General features: G+C 48.9%; 1 protein-coding gene across 1 annotated transcript in view; it reads left to right on the forward strand.

Moving 5' to 3' along the window:
* The window catches only part of LOC102239827 (voltage-dependent calcium channel subunit alpha-2/delta-3), a gene marked incomplete at its 5' end in the record, with an annotated part of 304116 nt that overhangs the window by 85434 nt on the left and 195203 nt on the right, over positions 1-23479 (forward strand). Inside the window, one exon of the mRNA XM_005868430.2 lies at positions 3585-3659. Within this exon, the coding sequence (XP_005868492.1) occupies positions 3585-3659 (75 nt within the window). The remainder of the gene's footprint in view (positions 1-3584; positions 3660-23479) is intronic.

Genomic DNA, 23479 nt, shown 5'->3' on the forward strand with positions numbered 1-23479 from the left:
TTAGGGTGTAGTTTCATGCATAAGGGTGAAGGTAGCAATGGAGAAATTCTCAGGGTTTTATGGAAACATGGTATGGAAAGGAGGAAACAATGGGGGAGGTCAGGAGAGACTTTTATTTTATTATTATTTATTTATCGTTGACTTCAGAGAGGAAGAGAGATAGAAACATCAATGATGAGAAAGAATCTATTGGTTGCCTCCTGTATACCCCCCACTGGGGATCAAGCCCGCAACCCGGGCATGTGCCCTGATCGGGAATCGTGGTCCATGGGTTGACGCTCAACCACTGAGCTATACCGGCTGGGAAGGAGAGACTTTTAATAGGCCATGATGATCCTGAGGCTGAGCTTACAGTGTGGATGAGAATTAGCTGGGGGACATGGGGCAGAGCAGTGCTCCAGGCCACTAGCACTGTGTGAGTAAAGGTCTGGGAAGGAGAGAAAACCACAGGGGGTTGTTGTCACTGCCATGTGCCCTGAGAGGCAATGAGTGGAAGGAGGCTGGGCTGGGTGGGTAGGTAGGGACCAAACCCCAGGGAGACCCGATGGACACTCCCATGGGTTTCATCTTACACAAAGAGAGGTCTTTAGTGGGTTTTACAAAGGGGATCAACAGGGCCAGAGTTACCTTTGATCAATCTTGAGGGGACTTGGTTGGGGCCAAGCTTTGAGGCAGGAGAGCCGTTAGGACAAGTTGGAAATCTATTACATTAAATCTACATGGGTGGAAGCGTGGGGAAGCAGAGTTGAATGTGAGTAATTTCTGGTATAAAAATTAGTGATTACTTGGATCAAGAAGTTGGGGATGCAAGAGAGAAACAAACCTAAGGATGATGCTCTAATTTCTAATGTGGGCATCGGGGTGGGTGGTGGTGCCACTGTTGGAGAGAGAAGGGCAGGAAGAGCCACAGGAAGGGGGAGAGGGCTGCAATGCTCTGGGTGTGGTGTCTATGCAGTGCCTGAGGGATATCCAGGTAGAAATGACCGACACACAGTTGGGTACGTGGATCTGCCACTGAGGGGAGGGGCCGCAGCTGGGAGAGAAACTAGGGAAAATGAGTGCTTGAGCGGTGGGTGGAGGATGAGAAGGAGGAAACCTGGGAGCGTGGGCCCTGGGAGCTGAGGGAATAGAGTGAAGGAAGAGGGGGCAGTCGGCTAACACAACCAGAAAGATTCGAGAGGGAGCTGTCTCTAGGTTTAGTCATTAGGACGCCATTGGCAACTGTGGGGAAAGGAGTTCTGGTGGCATCTTGGTGGGTGAGGCAGATTCTAGTCGGCCAGGGCATAAATGGGCAACAAGGAAGAAGAGGTGGCCATTACACAGGGAGTGTAGTATGTTGGGTGGGGAGGTCAGCTCAGCCCCTCATTCCAGGGGAGAGAGCAGAGAGTTTCGGGTAGCTTTGTAGGATCTGCACTCAATTCAATGTGTTTTATTGTCCCCCCCACTTCCTCCTTTTACTCTTCCTGGTGTCCGTGCTCCCCTTCCCTCCGTCCCAACCACCCCTCCACGTATTTTGACCCACATGGCATGACCTTGGCCATCATGGAACCTGTAGGGAGATAGGTATTAAATCAGGGGTCCTCAAACTACGGCCCGCGGGCCACATGCAAATACAAATATTGTATTTGTTCCCGTTTTGTTTTTTTACTTCAAAATAAGATATGTGCAGTGTGCATAGGAATTTGTTCATAGTTTTTTTTTAAAACTATAGTCCAGCCCTCCAACGGTCTGAGGGACAGTGAACTGGCCCCCTGTTTAAAAAGTTTGAGGACCCCTGTATTAAATCATCAAAGCCCCTGACTGATGCCTTGATAAGGTATAATCAAACTCACAAATAATTGATTATTATAATTTTGATAAGTGCAATACAGGAGAAGTAGAGGGTATTAATGGAGCATATGCAAGGAGTTCTATCCTCTTTTCAGTATTAGTTCCTGAAGGAATGTACATTAGAAGGCACTGACTATATTAGCTGACTATAAAATATCATTTTGGGGGGCTAATTTGGAGTTCGAATTTCCAACGAAATACCACTTCTGCTTTTAATGGGTAAAGTTAGACTCCCCTAGTCCTTTTTGACCCCTCTGGTCCGTATTAAACTGGGATATAATAATGGTAATTAATGCAGTGTTGACTGTATCTGACATTTTTCCAAGAGACAAGATGAAAGAGACAATATACATCTCAAAGGATAGGAAATCTCTGGTTTATCTTTCTCAGCATAATGAAATATACTTTTATCATTAGACTCAAGTAGAATCTAATTAAAACTTGCTGTGCAAGGTAACTCCAGGAGAAAATGCCTGTTGCCCTTGACTACCACATGCATATTTGCTTTATGTAATTAATGCAAAGGAAACTTTTAATTGCCAGTGTTAAATTCTCTGAAGTCAATTTCACATCACCTTGACAATAAGCTAAGAAGCAGACTGGGTCATTCTTGGTTTGTAAACTCTGTTGTCTGGATCGTTTAATAGTGTCATATTCAAGAACGTGATCAGCAGAGGATTTTAAAGAAAAGTAATAGTGAGAGCTCAGAACTATGAAATAACTTGTCGGAAAAAAATGTAGGATTTTTTTCTTCTTCCCTTTTACTGCTCTGGGAAAAGTGGGTTACATTTCATTTTTTTTCAGAGAGAGAAAGAGAGAGAGGGAGAGGGAGAGGGAGAGGAGAGAGAGAGAGAGAGAGAGAGAGAGAGAGAGAGATCAGTATGGGTTTTATGCCAGAGGCCATTTTAATACATGAATGATTTGTAGGTAAATTTATTGTAGCCAATGGGTGCAGTCAACTGTGTAATAGAAATATTGTCAAAAAGCCAGGATTATTATTTAAATAAGTGCAGTGTTAAATTTGATTACATACTTTTTAAAGCTAATAAAACATTTCATTGCTCTCAAACTATTTCCCATAGTCCCATTTAGTCAGAAAACATAAATTAAGTGAGGCTCTGCATAGAAAATTACCCAGGCTTTGTGTCGATGGAAGCATGCATGGAAAAGCTTGGCAGCCTCACAATTTAAAGACAAAGGGATGTAAAAGGGGTTGGCAGGCTCCTCTGCAGGCTGGGGGTGGGGGGACACTTTTATCCTTGAAGAATTATAAAAAATGACTGCCTAGGAGAGTGCGTGCTTGAGGTGGCCCCTGTGGGTGTGGAATTGCAGGCAGCCTACATGTGCATCAGAATGAGGTCACCTCTTTCCTTATCACAGAAGAGAGAAGACACCCGGGGTGATAAAATTCCGTGCACTTGGACAAAAGGTCTTTCCACCAACATTAGCCACTTTTTTAAAAAAAATGTAATTGTTTTTGTTTTAAATAAATCAAAGTAAAGCCTTTGATGCCAACGTGGGGATGTGACATTTTAAATTGTGCTATTTGCTGAGCTTCTCCTGTGACAGGTCTTCATTTCCACCAAATGTCAAGGATCAGCGCCTCGCGTTCATTTTAATGAAATATTGTGCTGATAAGGGTTATGAATGCCAAGTTTAAGCTGTAAATTACTAAACGCCGGGCTGCTTTATGCTTTGTGAATGCACGGGGGAGCAAGCTAATGAAGGTTTCTCTCTCTCGCTTCCTTTTACAGTTAGGGATTCACGGTTATGCCTTTGCAATCACAAATAATGGATATATCCTGACGCATCCAGAACTCAGACCACTGGTAAGAGAAAGGCTTCTTTCTGTGTTTCTCCTTTTATGATTTAAAAGGTTTTCTTCAGTGCTACCGGGATGACACTTGGCAGCAGTGTTCACATTAAAAGCTCAATTGATAATATTATCTCCTAAAGGTGGTTTTCACAGTTAGTAAATAAATAATTTTGGGTAGATACAGTTACTCTCATGCTGGTATATATAAACTAGAGGCCCAGTGCACAAAAATCATGCACTGGGGGTGGGGGAGTCCCTCAGCCCAGCCTGCACCCTCTTGCAGTCCAGGATCCCTCGTTCCTTACCACCTGCCTGCAGCAGAGGTGGGAGAGGCTCCCGCCACCTCCGCTGTGCTCGCCAGCAGTGAGCCCAGCTTCTGGCTGAGCAGCACTCCCCCTGTGAGAGTGTACTGACCATCAGGGGGCAGCTCCTGCTCTGAGCCTCTGTCCCCTGGTGGTCAGCACGCATCATAGTGACCGGTTGTTCCGTGGTTTGTTTCATTTGCATATTAGCCTTTTATTATATAGGATCCATACACATCTATGTGCATTTCTTTATTGATTTCACTGCTGTGAATATATGGAGATTTTTTAAACTCTGAACTGTTTGAAACACATCATAATGGGTACCTTTATACAACAAATGGTCTGACTCTCCAACCCGAGACTGACTTGTTGCAAGTTTCATTTGATACAACAAACTAGACCCGGCATCCCTGGAAATTCATTACCATAGGACTTGCCCCCAAATTACATTGCCTAAGCCCAGTGCCTCCTGTGTTGAAGGGATTCAACAACACCTTTTTCGTTTCCATAAAACAGTTGAGATTTTCACCATTTCCTGCCGAGGCCATATCTGGTAGCATTGTCGGTGACCCGACCTGTAGACCATTTTCTTTCAGCAACATTTTCACTTTCTCTGCAATGAATGGGGTTAGGCCACATCCAGGACAGATCATGGGTTCACTGTCCTCCTCGCTCCCTGGGGGAGGCTGCCTGGAGCCCCGTGTTGAGGAGGATTCTGAAGGGCAGCCAGACTGCCGGCTAGGAGGCCCTGGTCCCCTGGCAGCATCTCCTGTGGGCATGGAGGGCAACGATAGCGAGGGGGCCATGTCTTTGCCATCTCTGCACTAGTTAGAATGTGTTGGAAACAGGCAGCCCTTTTGGTTTGTGTGTTTAGTCCATTTTACAGATGTTATAAAGGTATAAAGAGTAATACAGTAAATGCTGCTTTTGGAAGTTAAGAAAGTGTAGGTTGTTTCCTATAGCAATCCACGTGTACACACCCACATATTCACATGTACCCAGACCTCTCATTCTCCCCAGACTTCTCATTCTCTTTCATCAAAATCAGCAAAGAGCGGCAATGCCTGCTACGCAAATGTTTGTTGGTGAAGCCTTGTGGGGACCAGTCTGCTCCTCGCTTGACTCATTGTTTAGAAAAGTTCATGTTTGACCTCCATCATCATCCGGCTTTGCTCTAATCGCCCCGGTATTAACGGAGTCACGGCCACATCATGTGGATCCAATATGCACGCGTTAAGACGGGAATTACGGTAACAGTTGATTTCCACAATGTTTTTATCAGAAAAAGATTGGGCTAACTGGTTAGCTAGTTCCAAATGTAACTCCGAATTATTGAAAAGTTTGATTGAAAAAGATACTAACTTTCTAAGGATATTTAAGTCTGGAAACATTTAGGTCTAAAAGCTTAGCACGTTGCCCATTTCCGAGCCGCCCAGTTGGGATTGTCTGTGGGGAGCGGGACGAGTTGTGTGTTTGGTGCGGCTCAGTCTGGCTCCTAGTGCTTATTTATTCCAAGTGGGAGTGGAACCGAGTAAATGAAACAATCAAACCTGGATCTTCTGCCAGTGAGTGAATTAGCTTCCTATTTATCAGCTTTTAAAGAAGGGACGGAATGGAACCAGATGTCAGAAGTCACCAAGGCACTTTCGCTCTCTCTGCAGCAACAGGGATGAGCAGCTCCCATCTGCACAGTCAGCCACAGGTCTTTCTGCTCGTTTACATCCTCTGGTCGTGCAGCAAAGGTCTGTTTGCAAACAGTCCAGTGATGCTCTTTTGAGAGCTGTGGAAGGGCTCTCAGAAATCAGGCCAACCAGCCAGCGCCAATCTCATCCTAACAGTGCAAATACAGACCATTTCTGCTCTCCTCACTGTTGAAACAGTGTACTGAATGGTTTCACCAAAAGTGGTAACCAGGGTCAAGTTTCCATCAATGGGGTGGCCCACCCAGATGCCCAATCTCACTTGTGATCATATAAACCCGATGAACCATATTGCATTTGACCTGTGATAAGGACCTAAGGAATGGCCAGGCAGCTTCTCTGTCTCTGACCCAAGGCCATGAGCTCTTTAGAGGAGGTTTAGAGGATTCCATGAGCGCGCCCATCTGAATGGGGTCCATATATGGACATTGACTGTGCCTCAAGGTTTGCATTTTCCTTCAGGAAAAGAGAGAGCAGGGAAGTGGAAGGAACTTCAGCAACACAGACATTGCCCTTGACTCCTAGTCCTGCCACATCCCAGCTGTGCGACCTTGGGCAAGTCACACACCTCTCTAAGCATCTGTTTCTCTTACATTCCTGCCATGACCATAGTGATGTATCTCAGCTTGGTTGTCAAAGTAAATGAGATAATGCCAGCCAAGAGCTCTGTGTGACAAAGCAGGCCCAGGACATGGCAGGGACAGGGGTGGTTAACCTGGCACCTGTGTGTGTGTGTTTGGCTCTATGGATCTGAGCTCAGGTGCTATAAAATAGTTTGGGTGGACATGGTGGTGGTGGATGCTTAAGGGGGATCTAAAGAACACTTTTTGATTATTCATTTGGTTCAGATTATTATGGTAAACACTAGAGGGCTGGTGCACAAAATGTGTGCACTGGAGAGAGGTGTCCCTCAGTCCAGCCTGCGCCCTCTCACAGTCTGGAAGCCCTGCTATCGATCACCCTGCAGAGGGAGATATTCCCCACCTGTTGCAGCGCTGCTGGCTGAGTAGCCTGGGCCTCCCTCTTTGGGGCAATCGATCATGGAGGCTAGAGGGCTGGTGCACAAAATTTGTGCACTGGAGAGAGGTGTCCCTCAGTCCAGCCTGCGCCCTCTCACAGTCTGGGAGCCCTGCTATCGATCACCCTGCAGAGGGAGATATTTCCCACCTGTTGCAGCACTGCCGGCTGGGTAGCCTGGGCCTCCCTCTTTGGGGCAATCGCCCCCCGACCAATAGCATCCCATCCACCTTGGCTGGCCTGGCGCCAGTGCATGTCATAGAGTGGTCATCCGGACGATTGTCTGGACGGTCGTTCTGCTGTTTGGTCATTCGCAATTTGCATATTGCACTTTTATTATTATAGATTGGTTAGGGATTATGGACACAAATACACTCACCCAGACAGATACAGAGTCCTGAAATCATGCAGTGATTCAATCCTTATTTCCATCTGCCTTCAACTCTGGGAAACCTCAGGTAAGCCTGTCTGTGCCTGTCTGTCTGTCAATCCCCTCTCAGTTTCTCTCTGTCTTTCCTGTCTCTCTCTCACACAGGCATACACACACACACACACACACACACACACACACACTCTCTCTCTCTCAGTTTTCTTGGCCAACTCTTGTCTAGAAGACAGACAACAACTATACTATAAGGTTCTATTTGAGCCCTATCTTGTGAGGAAACCAAAGTGTGGGTTGCTGTGGTTTTTAAAGTAGCAATAGGTATAGCACTAGAAGCTGCAGTAAGAGGAAATGATGGTAAGAGTCAAGCGACAAGGATGGACTACTCCCAGCTTTGGCCTATACAAGTCATTGGTTCGTCTCTGATTTTTTGTTCACCTGAACAACACAAGCTGGAAGTTTTCCCTTCTCTGTCCCTCACCACCAGCACACAGTAGGGTCCCGGGAAGTGAATGAAGGAAGGCATCCTCCAAACCCACTGTTTTCACTGTTTCTCACTTTTGGTCATTGGGATAATGTCATTTGTGAGCTTCCCCTTGAAACCCGGGGTCTGCACCAGGCGTGATCCACGTGGTCAGAACCCTCACGTGTGGCTGGGGACAACCAGTGGCCAGCAGCTCCCTCGGCTAGCTGATGATTCAGGCAAGGAAGCCTCATTCCAACCTGACGCGCCTTCTCCAGAGCCCAGCCATATAACAGAATCCTTATTATAGATGCACGTTCCCCTCAGTTCTGGCCGAGGCCACTGGTTAGCACATTGGCTGTGAGTGTGGGGTGGTGGCCAGTGTGAGAGGGTGGAGCAAACTCACTTAAAACAACTCATATTCTCTCTCCCTCTGCCACTGAGGCTGTTTTCGCCCCTGCAGCTGGAGGAAAGAAGTGGGTTTCTCTGAAGCACACTACCAATATTTTTCTAATTTGTCCAATAAGATCTTTCCTCTGAACTTAATGTTTGGCTTGATTTTATCCAGTGTTTTCTTTAATCTTGTATGATTTGGGTGTGAATCATGAAGTGTCTCCAAAAACAGCTCAGATGTAGGGGCCTTACTCAGCTGACTTGCTTTGGTTTAATTGGCAAAACTGCTAAAGTAACACTTTTCCGTTGATAACTGGGCCACCCTTAGTCTGTCCTCAGTTATTTCTCAGCCACTCTGTCCTGCCACCAGCTTGTCACTGCTGGTAGGCTGACTGACATGGATTCCACAGACGTTTGCCTGGCACCTGGGGTGCGGGGTCCTGTTGGACCCGGCAGTGGTTCTCAACCTTCCTGATGCCGCGACCCTTTAATACAGTTCCTCATGTTGCGGTGACCCCCAACCATAAAATTATTTTCGTTGCTACTTCATAACTGTAATTTTGCTACTGTTATGAATCGTAATGTAAATATCTGATATGCAGGATGTATTTTCATTGTTATGACTCACAGGTTGAGAACCGCTGGTAGGGGCTGATGTGGCATCGGGTGGGCTAGGGGCCATCCCACGGGTGGGGGGGCTGACGTGGCATCGGGTGGGCTAGGGGCCATCCCACGGGTGGGGGCCCTACCTATTCTCTGGGTGGGGAACAGGACAACAGCACAGCAAGAGGGATTCAAGTTAGAACTTAGGGAATGCTTTTGAGTACTGTAGTTATTAAGCACCTGGAAATTTTTTCTTGGTCTCAACCACTTTTTAACGTTCAAATGAAAGATATTTCAAAATATAGTTATGTATAGTTACTGTCTAGGTTGATTTGCTGTGCACTTCCTTCTTCCCATGTCTTTGAGAGCTTAATGGATTTTTTTTTAATGTGGAACCCTGAATATGTCTCTTTCTTTTGCCCAACAGGGCATCGAGGGAGATAAGACTGGGAAGGTGCCACCTTTAGCATGACCTGATGTTGTTTTGCTTTGAGATTTCGGTGATCCCCCTCCCCCTCTCTCTTCCCCCTTTAGAAGAAAGGACATCTGAGTTGACTTTCTTCCTCAAGGAGGCCTGGGATGTGGGCCTGGTCACACCACCAAGAGGGCACAAAGGGGGCCCCAGGACAGGCAGGGCCCACGGAGGAGCCTGGAGCGGGCACAACCTGAGACCTGCTTCCAGGAGGCCCACGTGGACATATCTGCCAAAGGATGTTTGTTCTGTGTCTGCAATCCTTGGAGGTGGGGAAGGATGCTGGCAGGTTTCTGTTCTGATTGAAAATTTGCCAACCGCATGGGCCACTGGGTGTGCTGGTGGACATCATGGGAGGTGGGAATCGGGGAGAGAAATCTTCATTCATTCCTTCAACTTCTGCTGGAGGTCCACTGTGCTCCAAGCCTGAGCAAGCTGCTCAGAGTGGCTACAGAGATGTGCCCTGCCTCAAAGAACCCCGAATCTAACCGACAGATAAGATTTAAGACTTGGGGAGAATAAGTAACTAGAGACACTACCAACATTTTTTTGTATGTTTGTATTGTTGATCTTAGTATTTTCTTTTTAACATGTGTTGATTCCTTGTTATGTGACAGACACTGCTTGAAGTGTCTTACATGTGTTAAAGTTTTTAATCATAACTCATTTCATAGCAAGCCTAGGATTCGGGTGGGTGGAAAGGCCCAGGGCTCCTGGGAAGGGTGTGTGAGTCAGGCCTGCGAGGAAGATGGGTCGAGGAGGCACCTGGAGTCAGATTGTAGACACCTGTGAGGGCCAAGCTGAGGAGCTGGGCTTCTCTTTGGAAGGCAGATACCCCAGGCTGCCTGCAGGAAGCGAGGCACTGAATAAACGAGAAGATGGTCAGGTGACTAGAAAGTGCCGGAAGCCAGAGCCCTGAACCAGCTCAGTTAGGATGTGCTACATTCACCCACTACGTGGGTTGGTGCCTCAGGAGATGGGAGGCAGAGTGACTGGAGGGTGGGAGTGACCGAGAGGCCTGGTCTCTGCAGCCACGTGGATGAACAACTGGGTAATCACTGGATTATTATAGTTAAACTCTGTCTACACTTGGGCTGTTGGTGAGAATATAATGGGAACCACGAACATGAGCTGCTGAGCTGCTGGGTAATTTAAAATTTTCTAGTAGCCACAGCTAAAAGTAAAAGAAAAAAAAAGGTGAAATTAAGAATATATTTTCTTTAACCCAATAAATTCAAAATCACATTGTTTCAACATACAATGAATATGAAAATTATTGATGAGATAGTTTACATCCCTTTTTCATACTAATCTTTGAGCTCGGGTGTGTATTTTACACCCACGGCACGTTTCATATCTGACCAGCCGCATGCCAGGTTCTCAGGAGCCACGGGTGACAGCACAGGTCTAGGGTGTGGCCAACTAATTGGGACCCTTCTGAATAAGATGCTGGATTATAGGAGCTCCTCTTTCCTGAGAGTGAATGAGAACAAACGTTAGCACCGCCACCCATCACTATTTCATCTGGGGAGTCTGTGCAAATGGTTGGTGGCTTCTTAGCCTCCTCCATTGTGACCTCATCCACCACAATCCGCCCCTCCCCCTTTTCCCAGGCTGTGGCCTCCTGGGAGGGAAAGCAGAGAGTTGTCCAGAACTTAGGGCATCAAGTCAGTGCCAGGGCAGATGGGCAGGTGCTCTCCCTGGTTGGGCCATGCTTCTCTGACTGTTTCAGTCCTAAGCCATGTCAACCTCCTTAACCAAACTGTGGGTGAGCCTGGGCCTTCAGGTTGTCCAATAGGAATGTTGAGACACACACCACTTCTCTTGTTCTGTAAAACTCAGGTTAACTCTTTAGTGAGCTCACATTCCGCAGATGACTGTGTCATCTGTCTTCCTTACCTGTTCCAGAACCTTCCTCTCCCCCTGAATTCAGCGTTGTTGCCAGTCCAGCCCCGGGCTCTCCACAGCCTGAGCTTTTTCTGGGGTCACCGCCTTTCCGTTGTGTCGCTCCCTGACTGTCCCTGCCCCAATCGGAATGCTGACTCTGCTGCTTGGTCCTTGCGAACACCAGGTGGTTATGTTTCCATGTCCTTTTGCAACTGCACAGGTTACAAATGGACCCTTGCACAAGGTCCACTACACGAATGACATGTGGTCATGCTAATAAACATTCTTACACCACCGTCCTCTCATATGGATTAAGTGGATATTCCTATGGACACATGTAAATATATGTTGAGTGCTACATGGACAGTGCATATCAAACACCAGTTTAAATAGAAGCTTAAAAGGTAGGGGCACTATTAAAATCCTTGTCACAATCCGCTGACTTGCCTCAAGCAATGGGCCAGGCGAGGTTAAATGTGATTTTTGTATCATCATGCAGATCCTCAATTATGTAAGGGCCTTCTTCCATCCCACACCTAATAGTTTTCTCTTTCTGTGTAATTCTTGAACCCACAATGTTTCACTTAACCTTCCTTCATTTCTTCTGCCCATCCACAACTACTCAATGCAAATGCGAAGAGTTCTTTTGAGTTCAACAGGTGTGGGTGTGGCCCCACCAGTGGCTTTCCTGGACCTCTCCCCCAAGTCCTCCACCCTCATGTCCACTTGGAATCTGGCCCCCAAGTGCTCCAAGCCCACCCTTCTCTCTCTGTCCCTATCCTCTGGTCAGGGCCACCTGCCATCTCTCCTAGATGAATGACTTCAGTCCCCTTTCAGGTCCTCTCTGGGCACCTGCCCCATCCCCACCCCAGCACCATACACTCAGCAGTCAGAGGGGTCTTTGCCGACATCACTCCGATGCTGTGCTTCCCTTGGCATTTAGAGTGAAACAAAAACTCCCGGCATGACCCCAGCTCCGCACTAGATCTGGCTCCATGACCTGATCTGCTGGGCCTGCGTGGCTGCCCCCCATGCTCCCCTGTGCTCCAGCCAGCTCTGGCCCTTTTCCATTCCCCAATGGAATCCTTGTGCCTGCTCTTCCCTCTGCCTATAATCTCATCCCAGAGATACCGTGACTGGCTTGTTCTCACCCCCGCATCTCATCTCAGAGGTCACCCCTATACAGAGGTGTCCTTGCTCCCTGACCAAAGGAGACACACTCATCCTCTGTCACTCCCCGTCATGTCCCTGCTTTAGTTTCCTTGGTTCACGTATCACTCTTGGGAAAGGTCTATATACTCAACTACCCCCTGCTGTCCCCTGTGAATTCCTGGGAGTTGGCTCTGCACAGAGGAGACAGTCAGTAAATATTTGTGGCCTGATCCTGATGATGTTTGAAGGATGCTGATGACTAGATGTCTGGGTACCGATTCCCTACTTGAAGTAGGGAATTAGAAGTGCAGGTGCCATATGTTTTCCCAGGAAACATTTCTTGAGTCCTTGCTACATCAGGTGCAGAAACAAGCACATTTGCTCAGTCAACACCTCCTTTCCTTCGGCCTCTCCCTCTGCCCTGCTGGCCTGCAAGTATTCCTCAGATGTTCCTGGGGTCGAGCACCGTGCTGGCCAATGGAGACATAGAAGCAGGTGGAAGGATGTCTGCCCACAAGAAGCTCACTGCACCAAGCCAGAGTCCCCGACAGCCAGAGGGGCCAGGACGGTCTGTGGGCTCACGGGGGAGGGGGTTGTCTACTTTGCTCAAGGAAGGACACCCTGTGATACAGGAGGACTTCCCAGAGGAGGTGGCAAGCACACCAACTGCATCCTTTTTCCACTCTGGTAGACACTTCTCCTTACCCAGCAGGGGCCCCACACTGTCCCCAGGACGGCTGTCCTCCAACCAGACCGGACATGACTTCTGCCTCTGGTCTCGGAACCAGGCATTCTGCTGGCCCCAGCCTGTCAGGGTGTGTGGGGTGGGGATAGTATAATTTACAAACCTTTCAGGGGCTCTAACTGCTGGAATCCCTTCCCAGCCTCCAGGCCCTTCACTCAGGCTGCTGAACTGAAGGAGGATGCCCAGTAGGTGGCGCCCGGGCACCACCGTGTGCCCGTGCGGAGGCTGCGGTGCCTGCCAGCACACATTCTCTGAACAGGCCTGGTCTGAATCCATCCCATTTCGTTTAAAAGAAAGAATTAACGGATGCTTAGTAAATGTATCTGCTCAGAGGAGCGTGTTCCCGAGAGAAAATAAACAAGACTGCGTGACCCCCACGTAGCGAGCCTGTTCCTTTTGAAATACATCATTTGGCAAAAGAGAACACAGAGCCTCACATGCCTTCCTCTTGATGCCATTGTTGAGGGCACTGTTTGCACTGCCCGGGTCTGGACACTTGAGTGGAAGCAGTGCTGCCCGGAGCTGGGGACGCTTACCCCTCCTGCGTTTGGGGATTCAGCCGAGGAGGGGGCGCCTGGATTTCTGTCCAGCTGTGAACCTCAACAGCCTCTTAGTCCCCAAATTCTGTGGCCGGGTGTGTGCTTAGGCGCTCAGGGCATAGATGGGGTTAGCAGTAAGGGGCTCGCAGTAACGCCTAAGGGTGTTAGGGGCCAGGCGGGATGCTGAACGCCCCGTGTGCTTTGCTTCCTACGTCCTGACAGCATCCCCAGTGTTAGTGTTTTATCTCAGAGATGGTGACTGATGCTGAGCCCAAGACGGTGTCAGTTAAAGTACAATGGGGCCAATCATCAGGGGAAAAAGATGACTGTGTGCGCTGTCATTTTCCATAAGATGAAACCTATGCAATTGTGAGGACTTCCCTCAGTTCTGAAGCTGAGATGTGTGAGGCTCTTTTACAAGAGGAAAGCTGGGCTGGAGAGCCTCCTGGCTGCAGCCCACAGTTCTCCCCTTGCTCTGGCCCGCACGCCCGCACGCCCGCAGACCTGTGTGGAGCACAGCAGTGGCTCCTTGGCCCTGGGCTGTGGGTGGGGCCTGCTCCTGGGGGCCACCCAAAAGAAGTGGAGAGGGGAGAGGTGGGGTCTGTGTCTATTCAGCCCTGTGTCCCCTGAGACTGGCTGCACACAATCTAAAGCCACAAAGCCTCCCTTGCTCTCTGTGGACTCCTGGGACTGCTCCTTCCTTTGTCCTTCATGCAGATGGGAGAAAAAGGTCCCCGCTGCTTCTAGTTCCAGGGCACTGCCCCATTTTTTTGTAGTTTTCCACACCCTACCTACACCATTACAATAGCCCCTTTATTCAACTTTCCTTAATTAGCCAGCTTGACTATGCCATGTGCTTCCTGCTGGGCCCTGGCTGATACAAAGGTATGAGTAGATGGAAGGCTGTTTTTGCTTAAGTCTTTACTCCATCCAGAGAGAAGGAGGGAAAGCAGGATGAATGGGAGGAAAGAGAAAGAATGGAAAAGCAAGGGTATTAAGAGAGGAAATGAGAGAGGAAGGAAGGGAAGGAGGAAGAAAGGGAAGGAGGAAGAGAAAAGGCAAGAGGAAAAGACCCTCTATCAGTTCCTTTATTTATTTACTAGTGCCCCGGGGGAGAGGGGGGTCCCTCAGCCAGGCCTGTGCCCCCTCGAAGTCCGGGAGCCCTCAGGGGATGCCGGACATTGTTAGTGCTGTGGCAGACGGGGGAGAGGCTCCTAATACTGCCGCCGTGAGCCCACTTCTGGCTGAGCGGTGCTCCCCCTGTAGGAGCACAACCACCAGGGGGCAGCTCCTGCACTGAGCGTCTGCCCCACTGGTGGTCAGTGCGTGTCATAGCAAACGGTTGTTCCACCGTTCAGTCAATTTGCATATTAGCCTTTTATTATATAGGATGCGTCTGGCAAATTCCCATTTGTTCAAGGGGTAGAGAATTGGTCTCTGTTGCTTACAACCAGAGCAGCCTAGCTGATATACCCTCAGGAACCACAGGTCTGGGAACCACTGCTGGGTGTGGCTCTGACCCCTGCTCCAAAGGAGCTCACAGTCTGCACCTCTTCCCTCTCCCTCCCCACAAAACTTTCCTCTCTATCCCACCCACCCCTATGCCCCCAGAGGTCTCTCCTCCTCCCACCAGACCTCTTGCCCAGGCCTTAGAGTTTGAGCTCCACTACATCATAGAAATATCTTGACACAGGCATTCCCTCACTCATGGCAAGCAATCTGAAGACAACAGGACAGGTTAGTCTGTTCACCTGTGCCCCCAAGGCCTGGTAAGGTGCCTAGCAGAGGAAGTGGAATAATAAATAAATGAGGAGAGAACACCCGCATATAGGACATTGATCACACAGTGACAGTATGTTATTAAGCAGCAGGGTGGAAATGTAGCATTTATAAAAGGACATGGTGTCTGGCTGTGGAAGGGGTGGCTGAGAAGGCTGCAGGGGGCTGGTTTGCAGCCTGTAAGCTGGAGGTCACAGTGGGTGATGCAGTCCAGCACAACCAGGAGCCGCAAAGGGCTCTGCAGACACCAGGATACACCAGGTGTGCCTCTGGAGCCCTCCCTACCCCCTGCCTCCTGCCTCTCTCCCTCCCTCTTTCCTTTGCTGCCCTCCCTGTCCCCCCCCTCCCTCACCCTCCCTTTCCTCATCTGGCATGTACTTATTGAACACCTCTCATATGCCAGGCATCCTATTAGATGCTGGGGATCTCATGATAAAACAAAACAAAATAATTTGCCCTGCACTTGGTGTTTGCAACCTCATGGAGAAGATACATGTGGGGTTTTTTTGTTGTTGTTTGTTTTTTTACAGCTGATCAGTAAACAAATAGTTGTACACATTTTGGATAAACTCTCCAGAGGAAACAGGATCTGAGAAAATTAAAAAGTAAGCAGAGGCACCCCCTTAGTTGGATAGTCAGGGAGAACCCTTCTTCAGGCGATATTTTAAGCTGAGCCCTGAAGTCCCGAGGGAAGAAAGAGAATACACTGTGCCAAGGCTGTGAGACTGGCCCGGGGGGCGGAACTATGTCTGCAAACCCTGAGGCATGGGGATGCTCAATGTGTCCTGTCTGGAATCTGCTGGTAGACTTAGAACAGGCTTCCAAAGCACGAGGGAGAGCAGCTTGAGTTTTTATTGATAAATTTCTATTTGGAAACATGCTTAGCAAAGCAGCTGCTCCTGATGCCTGCCCCATGCCTGCCTGTCTGCCCTCGGTCCTGACCATTTCCACCCATGCCAGCCTGCCTGCAGCTGCCAGCACCTGGGCGAAGACATTCTCTGGCTCCTGGGGCCCACTTATCTCAGGCGTGCAGCAGGCCAGATGTGCTAGGATCAGCATCCCTCCATCAAAGACGGGTGAGCACGGGCACCTCGCAGGTGGGATAGCTCCAGGTGCCTGCTGCACACTGGCTCCCAGAGCCCCCAGTGCTAAGGTGCTCGGGCAGCACCTTATGTTGGGTGCCTGCCCTTCTCTGTCTCTGAGTCACTTTGCCATGTCCCTGTGGGCATTTCCTGGGATCCCATCTCAAGTAAAATCCTTGCTGTTGAATTCTGGGGTCAGGGTCTGCTTCAGAGAGAAGTCAAGCTAAGACACCAGTATGTCCACATTTCTCTGCAGAAATTGATTTGCTCTGGCCTAGAGCCTGGACTCCAGGCCTCCGTGCACCCACTTGGACCTTCTCATTAACACGGTGGCATTAAGCACATGTTCCACTCTGTTCCAGGCCCCTGCACAGGTTTCCACCTCATCCCAGCCTGCTTGGAGAATGCACATCTTTATGCCGTTCGTCACCGAGAAGGCACTTTAAGGAAATTTGGTTTAGAGATAGGATTCTCTGCTGCTTTGTTGTCTGGCAGAAGAATTTGATGAGGACAAAGCTCCTCTTTGCACTGGACACACTCTGACCTTTGTTTCACTAGATTAATTTCATATCTAGAGTGCCCCATCTTGGATGATGAATTAGCAATAAAAAGCTCATCAAAATGTAATTACATGCAATGTGTTGAATAATGATCTCTTAAAAATTCCTATAGATTTGTCTGCACCTCCTTCCCCTGGTGGGGGAAATGAGGCTCAGCTGCTAGCTCCTAGCCTGGCTCAGGAATGCAGACCCTCGCCATGCCGAGGGACAGACTGGAGAGCTGGCTTCTGTCATTGCCCAATGTCATCTAATTGATCAATTGCTTTTCTCCACATGATACAATACACATCTTTATATAATTTAAAGGACCATCTCAACGGGCAGGAATAAGCAGGAAATGGAAGCTCAAGGCAGAGTGAAGCCCTCACCTCCTCCATCTGCAGCAGCCTGTGGGGGCAGAGAGTTATTAATTAAAATGGTAACTGCCAGAGGGTAGCAGCATGGAGGACTCCTGGGATGGGAGCTTTAAAGCTTCCTTAACTTTAAACTCCAGGAGAGAGGGTTCCTCCTTAAAACCAGAAAACAGAGCCACCTGTACCGAAGAGGAGGCTCCACGGAGCTGTAGAGTGAGGTTAGGCCTCCAGGCCCTGACTTGGTTCTCTCCAGAGGCCTGGACTAGGACTGGGAGGAAGCCTAGCTTCACCCTCAGTCTATCAGGGGGAGTCCTGTAAAACCTACAGCTGGGCCCTAGCTCAGTGGTTCTCAACCTTCCGGCCCTTTAAATACAGTTCCGCATGTTGTGACCCAACCATAAAATTATTTTCGTTGCTACTTCATAACTGTAATGTTGCTACTGTTATCAATCATAATGTAAATATCTGATATGCAGGATGGTCTTAGGCGACCCCTGTGAAAGGGTCATTTGACCGCTAAAGGGGTCGCAACCCACAGGTTGAGAACCGCTGCCTAGCTGGTTTGGCTCAGTGGGTAGAGCATGGGCCTATGAACTGAAAGGTCCCGGGTTCGATTCCGGTCAAAGGCACATACCTGTCTTGCAGGCTCAATCCCCTGTAGGGGGCGTGTAGGAGGCAGCCGATCAATGATTCTCTCTCATCATTGATGTTTCTGTCTCTCCCTCTCCCTTCCTCTCTGAAATCAATAAAAATATATTTTTTTAAAAACCTACAGCTGGGCTGACTGTGAATATCCCAATGATCCCAACAGGGTGAATGCCCACGCTCATTTGAATATCTGAAGAATTCAATCATTTGAATGCCAATGCGTGTTCCTCGGGGAGTTTACATTTCAGAAAGACAGTGCATCTGAATCCCCATGAGAGCATTAAATTGCTATCTAATTAGCAGTCCCAAATTATATATATTTAAAAGATAATTAAAGGTTTGAAGGCTGTTGGAATAACTGGTTATACATTTAAATGAATCACTAGAAATTTGTTAGTAATGTGTGGAGTTTTCTTTTATTTCTTGCTTCCTCCTTTGAAGTTCAGTAGACCCAACCTCGCGGGGTTAAGTCTGGTAGTGGGAAGATAAAGGCAGCTGTTTTTAATTATTGCAGCTCAACCCTCCAAATAATTATAAGCAGCTGTCATTTTTTACATAATCCTAAATGATAAGACCCAAAGAATGCAAATAAAAAGGTTGAGACCATGGCTTTTTGGCCCAATAACTGAATGCCTACCATACCCTGAGCTGACCACTGCACTTCACTGAGGAGCTGCCTGGCCATGAGGTCTTCAGCAGCTGCCACGGCACGTGTGTTTGGGAACGGACCCCCCAGGTGCCACTTCCACATTCTCAGTGGCATCCTTAGGGCAAAAGAGGCACTCACACATGTGGAATATTGACACAGGAAAGTAGTTTGGCTAAGCCAGGCAGGTTTTTAGCTGGAAGTTCTGGATCTCACTTGCCTCTTTCTCCTTGGGAGGGGCTCTACCCCTGCCCTTGACTTAATGACACACACCCCCCCACACACACACACACACATTAGATCGCATGATAGGTCACTCAATAGCTGGCATTCCTTTGGCCCGGGGCTGCGGATTTCATAGGACTGAATGCTTTTGTGCACCAGCTTGCCAGGGTCAGAAATCCCAAAGGACAGGCTGCCCTGCCAGCCTCCACCCAGGTCGCTCTGGGGTCAAGTCTGAAGTTCAATGCTTTTCGTACCTGTCGCTCCCTGGATGGGTGGAGATCTCCTGAGGAACAAGTCAAGAGGGCATTGGCCATAGCCACACGACTTCTCCCTTTGGGGCCAGAGACTATGAAACCAAAGTACACACACACACACACACACACACACACACACAGGAATGGGCAAAAGTAGGTTTACAGTGATGAGTGTGGGGAAACACGATTTATTCTTGTGTTATTATTTATTAATTATTGTATTATTTTCCATATGAACTGGAAGCCTACTTTCCCCCCTCCTTTATGTGTGTGTGTGTGTGTGTGTGTATTTTTTATTTTTTTAATGGAAAGATTCCTTTGAGAGGTCATTTGAAACAGCTCTGCTCCGTGTGGAATTACAGGGTGCCTATTGATGACACCACAGGTCACCTGCCGTCACCCCCTTCCCGTGCCCTGGCAGGAGACATCTCAGGCAGGCACCAGGAGCACCCTCAGGTCCACAGGTACCTGGATCTCCACGGAGCAGAGCATCTCTGAGGATAGGTGTCTGGGGGTCAACATCAGCTCTACCACTGTCAGCTGCGTGACCTTGGACACGTTAACCTACCTGGACTCAGTTTCCTTCGCTGAAAAAATGGGGACAAAAATAGTATGAACTACATGGGGTTGTTATAAGGATTAAATGACCTCATGCTCACAAAATGCCTAGCAAGGCCTGGCACAGAGTGTCATACCAGTGTTTGTTAAGGGAATACACACCCTCATTTGTTCATTTACTCTGTTCGCTCATCCATCAGATATTGTGGAGAACCTACTCTTTGCCAGCGTGCCCCTGGGCCCTGTGAGTCAGCACCTAATACCAGGGCAGTGTGGTGGGTGTGGAGGCGGAGGAGGATGTGGGGTCCTGAACTGACCGAGGACAGGCCAGTGTGGGCTTCCCCGGGGAGCTGATGCCTCCGCCGAGTCCTGAGGGGCCACTTGACTTTGAGTTGGGATAAAGAGGTTGAAATAGATGGAGCAGTGTGTGCAGAGGCCTGAAGACAAGAATGATAATGACCATTTTGCAGCTGGCTCAGTGTAGCTGGGGAGCATGGTGAGAGGCAGGAAGTGGTGAGAGAGAGGCCAGAGCAGCGAGCACTCCCCCATCAAGGAGAGAGGTATCATGGGGGCTGACACTACCTGGTGGCTAGAGGGATGGAGGGATGTGATTCACTTTCAAGAGACACTTACTTAGAAGCAATAGATGTGGCAGTTTGCTGCATCCCATCTGCTTTGCCAGGCCCACTGGCCTTTTTCTCTGATTACAGTGGCCTGTTCCAGCCTCTGCCCACATATCTGTGATCACAGACAAATATAAGACCCAGAGGACTCAGTCAGCCTTACCAGGGGCCTTCGGTTTTCCTCTGAGTCATGAGTGATGTCAGAGGTCTCTTGGGCTTAGTCAGACTAGCAAACATCCAGAAACGTGTGTGTGTGTGTGTGTGTGTGTGTGTGTGTGTGTGTGTATGTGTGTTTAAAGATATATCAGTAGAACTGAGGATCACATTAAAAAATATCAGAAGGAAACATTTTGCTCGCTCACCAGTCCAGTGGTCTGGATGGACCCAGGATGGGTGAGAGCCTACTGAGTTTGGTGGTCAGGAATGGCTAGGGCAGAGAGCAGGCGGCTTGAAGGGATGTCACATGAGTGTGTATGCTGCAAAGCCCTGTGTCCTGGGGGAGGTTTCGAGTGAGGGCCGCCCCAGGAAGAAGGGAGAGAGACTCTAGCTGGAAGAATCAGAAACTGTCGTGGAGGACGTGGCCACAAAGATGGATCCCTGCCTGTCTTCTCTTCTTCACAAGTTCTTAGAAAAAAATTAGCAGAAAATGGAGGAACAAAATAAAGCTACCATGCCAAGCAGCTCCCCCAAAAAGCTGCACACACTCCCTCCCACCTGCGCATTTGACGAAGGCGTAGCGGTCAGACCTAGGGTGATACTGTCACAGGCATCCACCAGTCAAGGTGTGGAAGGAAGGATCCCTTGCCCTCTTTTCTGCATCTCTCTTCTTACTTCACTTGCAAATTCATTGCCAGCTCCCTGCCCTTCGTGTCATTTAGCACAAAAACCTTGAAGTTGAGAGATCTCCCCGTTCTCTTCTGACGGCCATCCCTACAAGCTGGGATGCGGAGACTGGAGTCCTTTCCCCAGTGACAGGCTTGGGAGGCACACGCGGAAGGAGAAAGCCACGCACAGGAGGGCTCACTCTACAGCAAGTTCCAAGAATAACACGTTGCGTTCCAGTGTTGGTTGATACTATTTTCTGATTTCACTTACGGGAATAAGGAAATCCATTGTCTTCACAGTTTCTGAACTAGAACTTGTCTGATGGTTTCCACTTACTCAAGGTTTTGTGTGTTTTTGTTTTTTGTGTTGTTTTTGTTTTTTTTGATACATAGTTTCTCAATGGAATTGTGCCAAATAAAGTTCTGTAAATGCACACAAAAAGTTGCTTGTCAAATCTCAGAGACAAACTCTCAAATCATAGATGTCATCTCCTAAGGGCAATGGAATTGGAAATCTCTATATGAAACAGGGAATGTAGTTGGCACATGGCACATGTGTGTGCTCAAGGACTGGGTGGCAGTCTGTTTGAAACTTTGACATTCCTTTTGAAGGCTGTCTTTCTTGCATCGACTTTTGCTCAGGAAACTTTAGAGCGGTTTTTGTCTCAAGGTGTCTAATATCAGAGGAGCTGGCTCCCAGGGGCCCGCAGGCACCTTTACTTTGTGTGTAGCATCCACGTGCTTTTCCCTTCTCTGCTGAGAGCTCATCGCCTCTTCTCCCTAGTCAGGGTTCCCTGTCCCCATCCCTTTGCTGGCACAAGTTCCTCTCACCTGGCCCCTCAGCATGATTTTCATTTTTACTTGCTCTCATAGGACAGATCGGCTTTTTGAGAAGGAGGATTTAAACCCAGCCGCCGAGCAGTAAGCCCAGTCTGACCCCCAAAAGTGGCGGCGGGGCTGGCCACCTCCTCCCCACACACATCTAATATCAGAGGAGCTGGCTCCCAGGGGCCCGCAGGCACCTTTACTTTGTGTGTAGCATCCACGTGCTTTTCCCTTCTCTGCTGAGAGCTCATCGCCTCTTCTCCCGAGTCAGGGTCCCCTGTCCCCGTCCCTTTGCTGGCACAGGTTCCTCCCACCTGGCCCCTCAGCATGATTTTCATTTTTATGGCTCACTTGCTCTCATAGGACAGACTGGCTTTTTGAGAAGCAGGATTTAAACCCAGCCGCCGAGCAGTAAGCCGAGTCTGACCCCCAAAAGTGGCGGCGGGGCTGGCCACCTCCTCCCCACACACAGTGCCTATGACTCATGGAGACTCAGAGGACACCGATTTAAGATAAAGGTCATTTGGGTTTTCAAAGCAGCCTGTTAATTGTTGTTTCTTTAAAAAATACCAAAGCTGTTTTAGATTTACAGCGATCAAAAGGGTTTTGTAATCACAGTAAGAGCACGAAGGACGTTTCATCTTTGAGACACTTAAAAACACTAATTAATGAGAGTGTGGTACCTTTCAGAAAAAGGAAAAGGCTCCTTGTCTCGACATGCCTGTTGCCTCTCCCCCACCTTCCGGGTGCTTCCGGACACACCCTCGTGGCCTGCTTTCCCTCCGGCGTATCTGGGCTTCTCATCTCCCCTTGAGCAGGGAAGACTTCATCTGCAAATACAGAATCGTCAGCATTTCTCTCCTGGCCTAGCATCCGTGTCACCCAGGCACGCATCTTCTCCAGCGGAGCCCATTGTGGAGGGGCAGCACGACTTTCATGGACACCCGAGCCGCAGTGGTGTCACCGGGCCCTGCACGGCTTCTCTGAGGCCAAGCGTTGGGTTTTGGTCACTGGGTGTCGTATAAAGAAGACATCATACATTGGGCATGTGACTCGCATGATACTTAGCTCACTGCACTCACTCAGTATATTGTAATTGTCCTTGATCTAAAATGGATGCTTGCATTCTTGGCTATCAAGGCCAGTTTCAGGGCAGCCTGAACGAGTCCGCTGTTAACAGAGACAGGGCTGGCTGGTGAGAGTTGGTGTACAGAATGGCTCTGCAACCAGCCGTGTGCCTGCTAAGTGCAGTCCATCTATCAGTAGTTGCCGTCGGGGCTGAGGACATGCGTTGGCAAGGAGACCACATCCAGGTGGCAGTGCAGAGGGAGGTGGAGACCGGAGGCTCAGAAACCAGGCAGAGTTGGTTTTGAATTGCATGACTTGCTTGCTGCACTCACTCAGTTTATTGTAATTGTCCTTGATCTAAAATGGATGCTTGCATTCTTGACTATCAAGGCCAGTTTCAGGGCAGCCTGAATGAGTCCGCTGTTAACAGAGACAGGGCTGGCTGGTGAGAGTTGGCATACAGAATGGTTCTGCAACCAGCCGTGTGCCTGCTAAGTGCAGTCCATCTATCAGTAGTTGCCGTCGGGGCTGAGGACATGCGTTGGCAAGGAGACCACATCCAGGTGGCAGTGCAGAGGGAGGTGGAGACCGGAGGCTCAGAAACCAGGCAGAGTTGGTTTTGAATCCGAGTCCCACTGCCTATTAGCCTGTCACCAAGGGACCTGCATCCCTGGGCTCAGCATTTCCCAGCAGGGAAGCGATGGTCCCTCCATTGGAGCTGGGAGAA

The sequence above is a fragment of the Myotis brandtii genome, unplaced genomic scaffold (assembly GCF_000412655.1).
Source record: "Myotis brandtii unplaced genomic scaffold, ASM41265v1 scaffold268, whole genome shotgun sequence".
In the NCBI taxonomy this organism is placed as follows: Eukaryota; Metazoa; Chordata; class Mammalia; order Chiroptera; family Vespertilionidae; genus Myotis; species Myotis brandtii.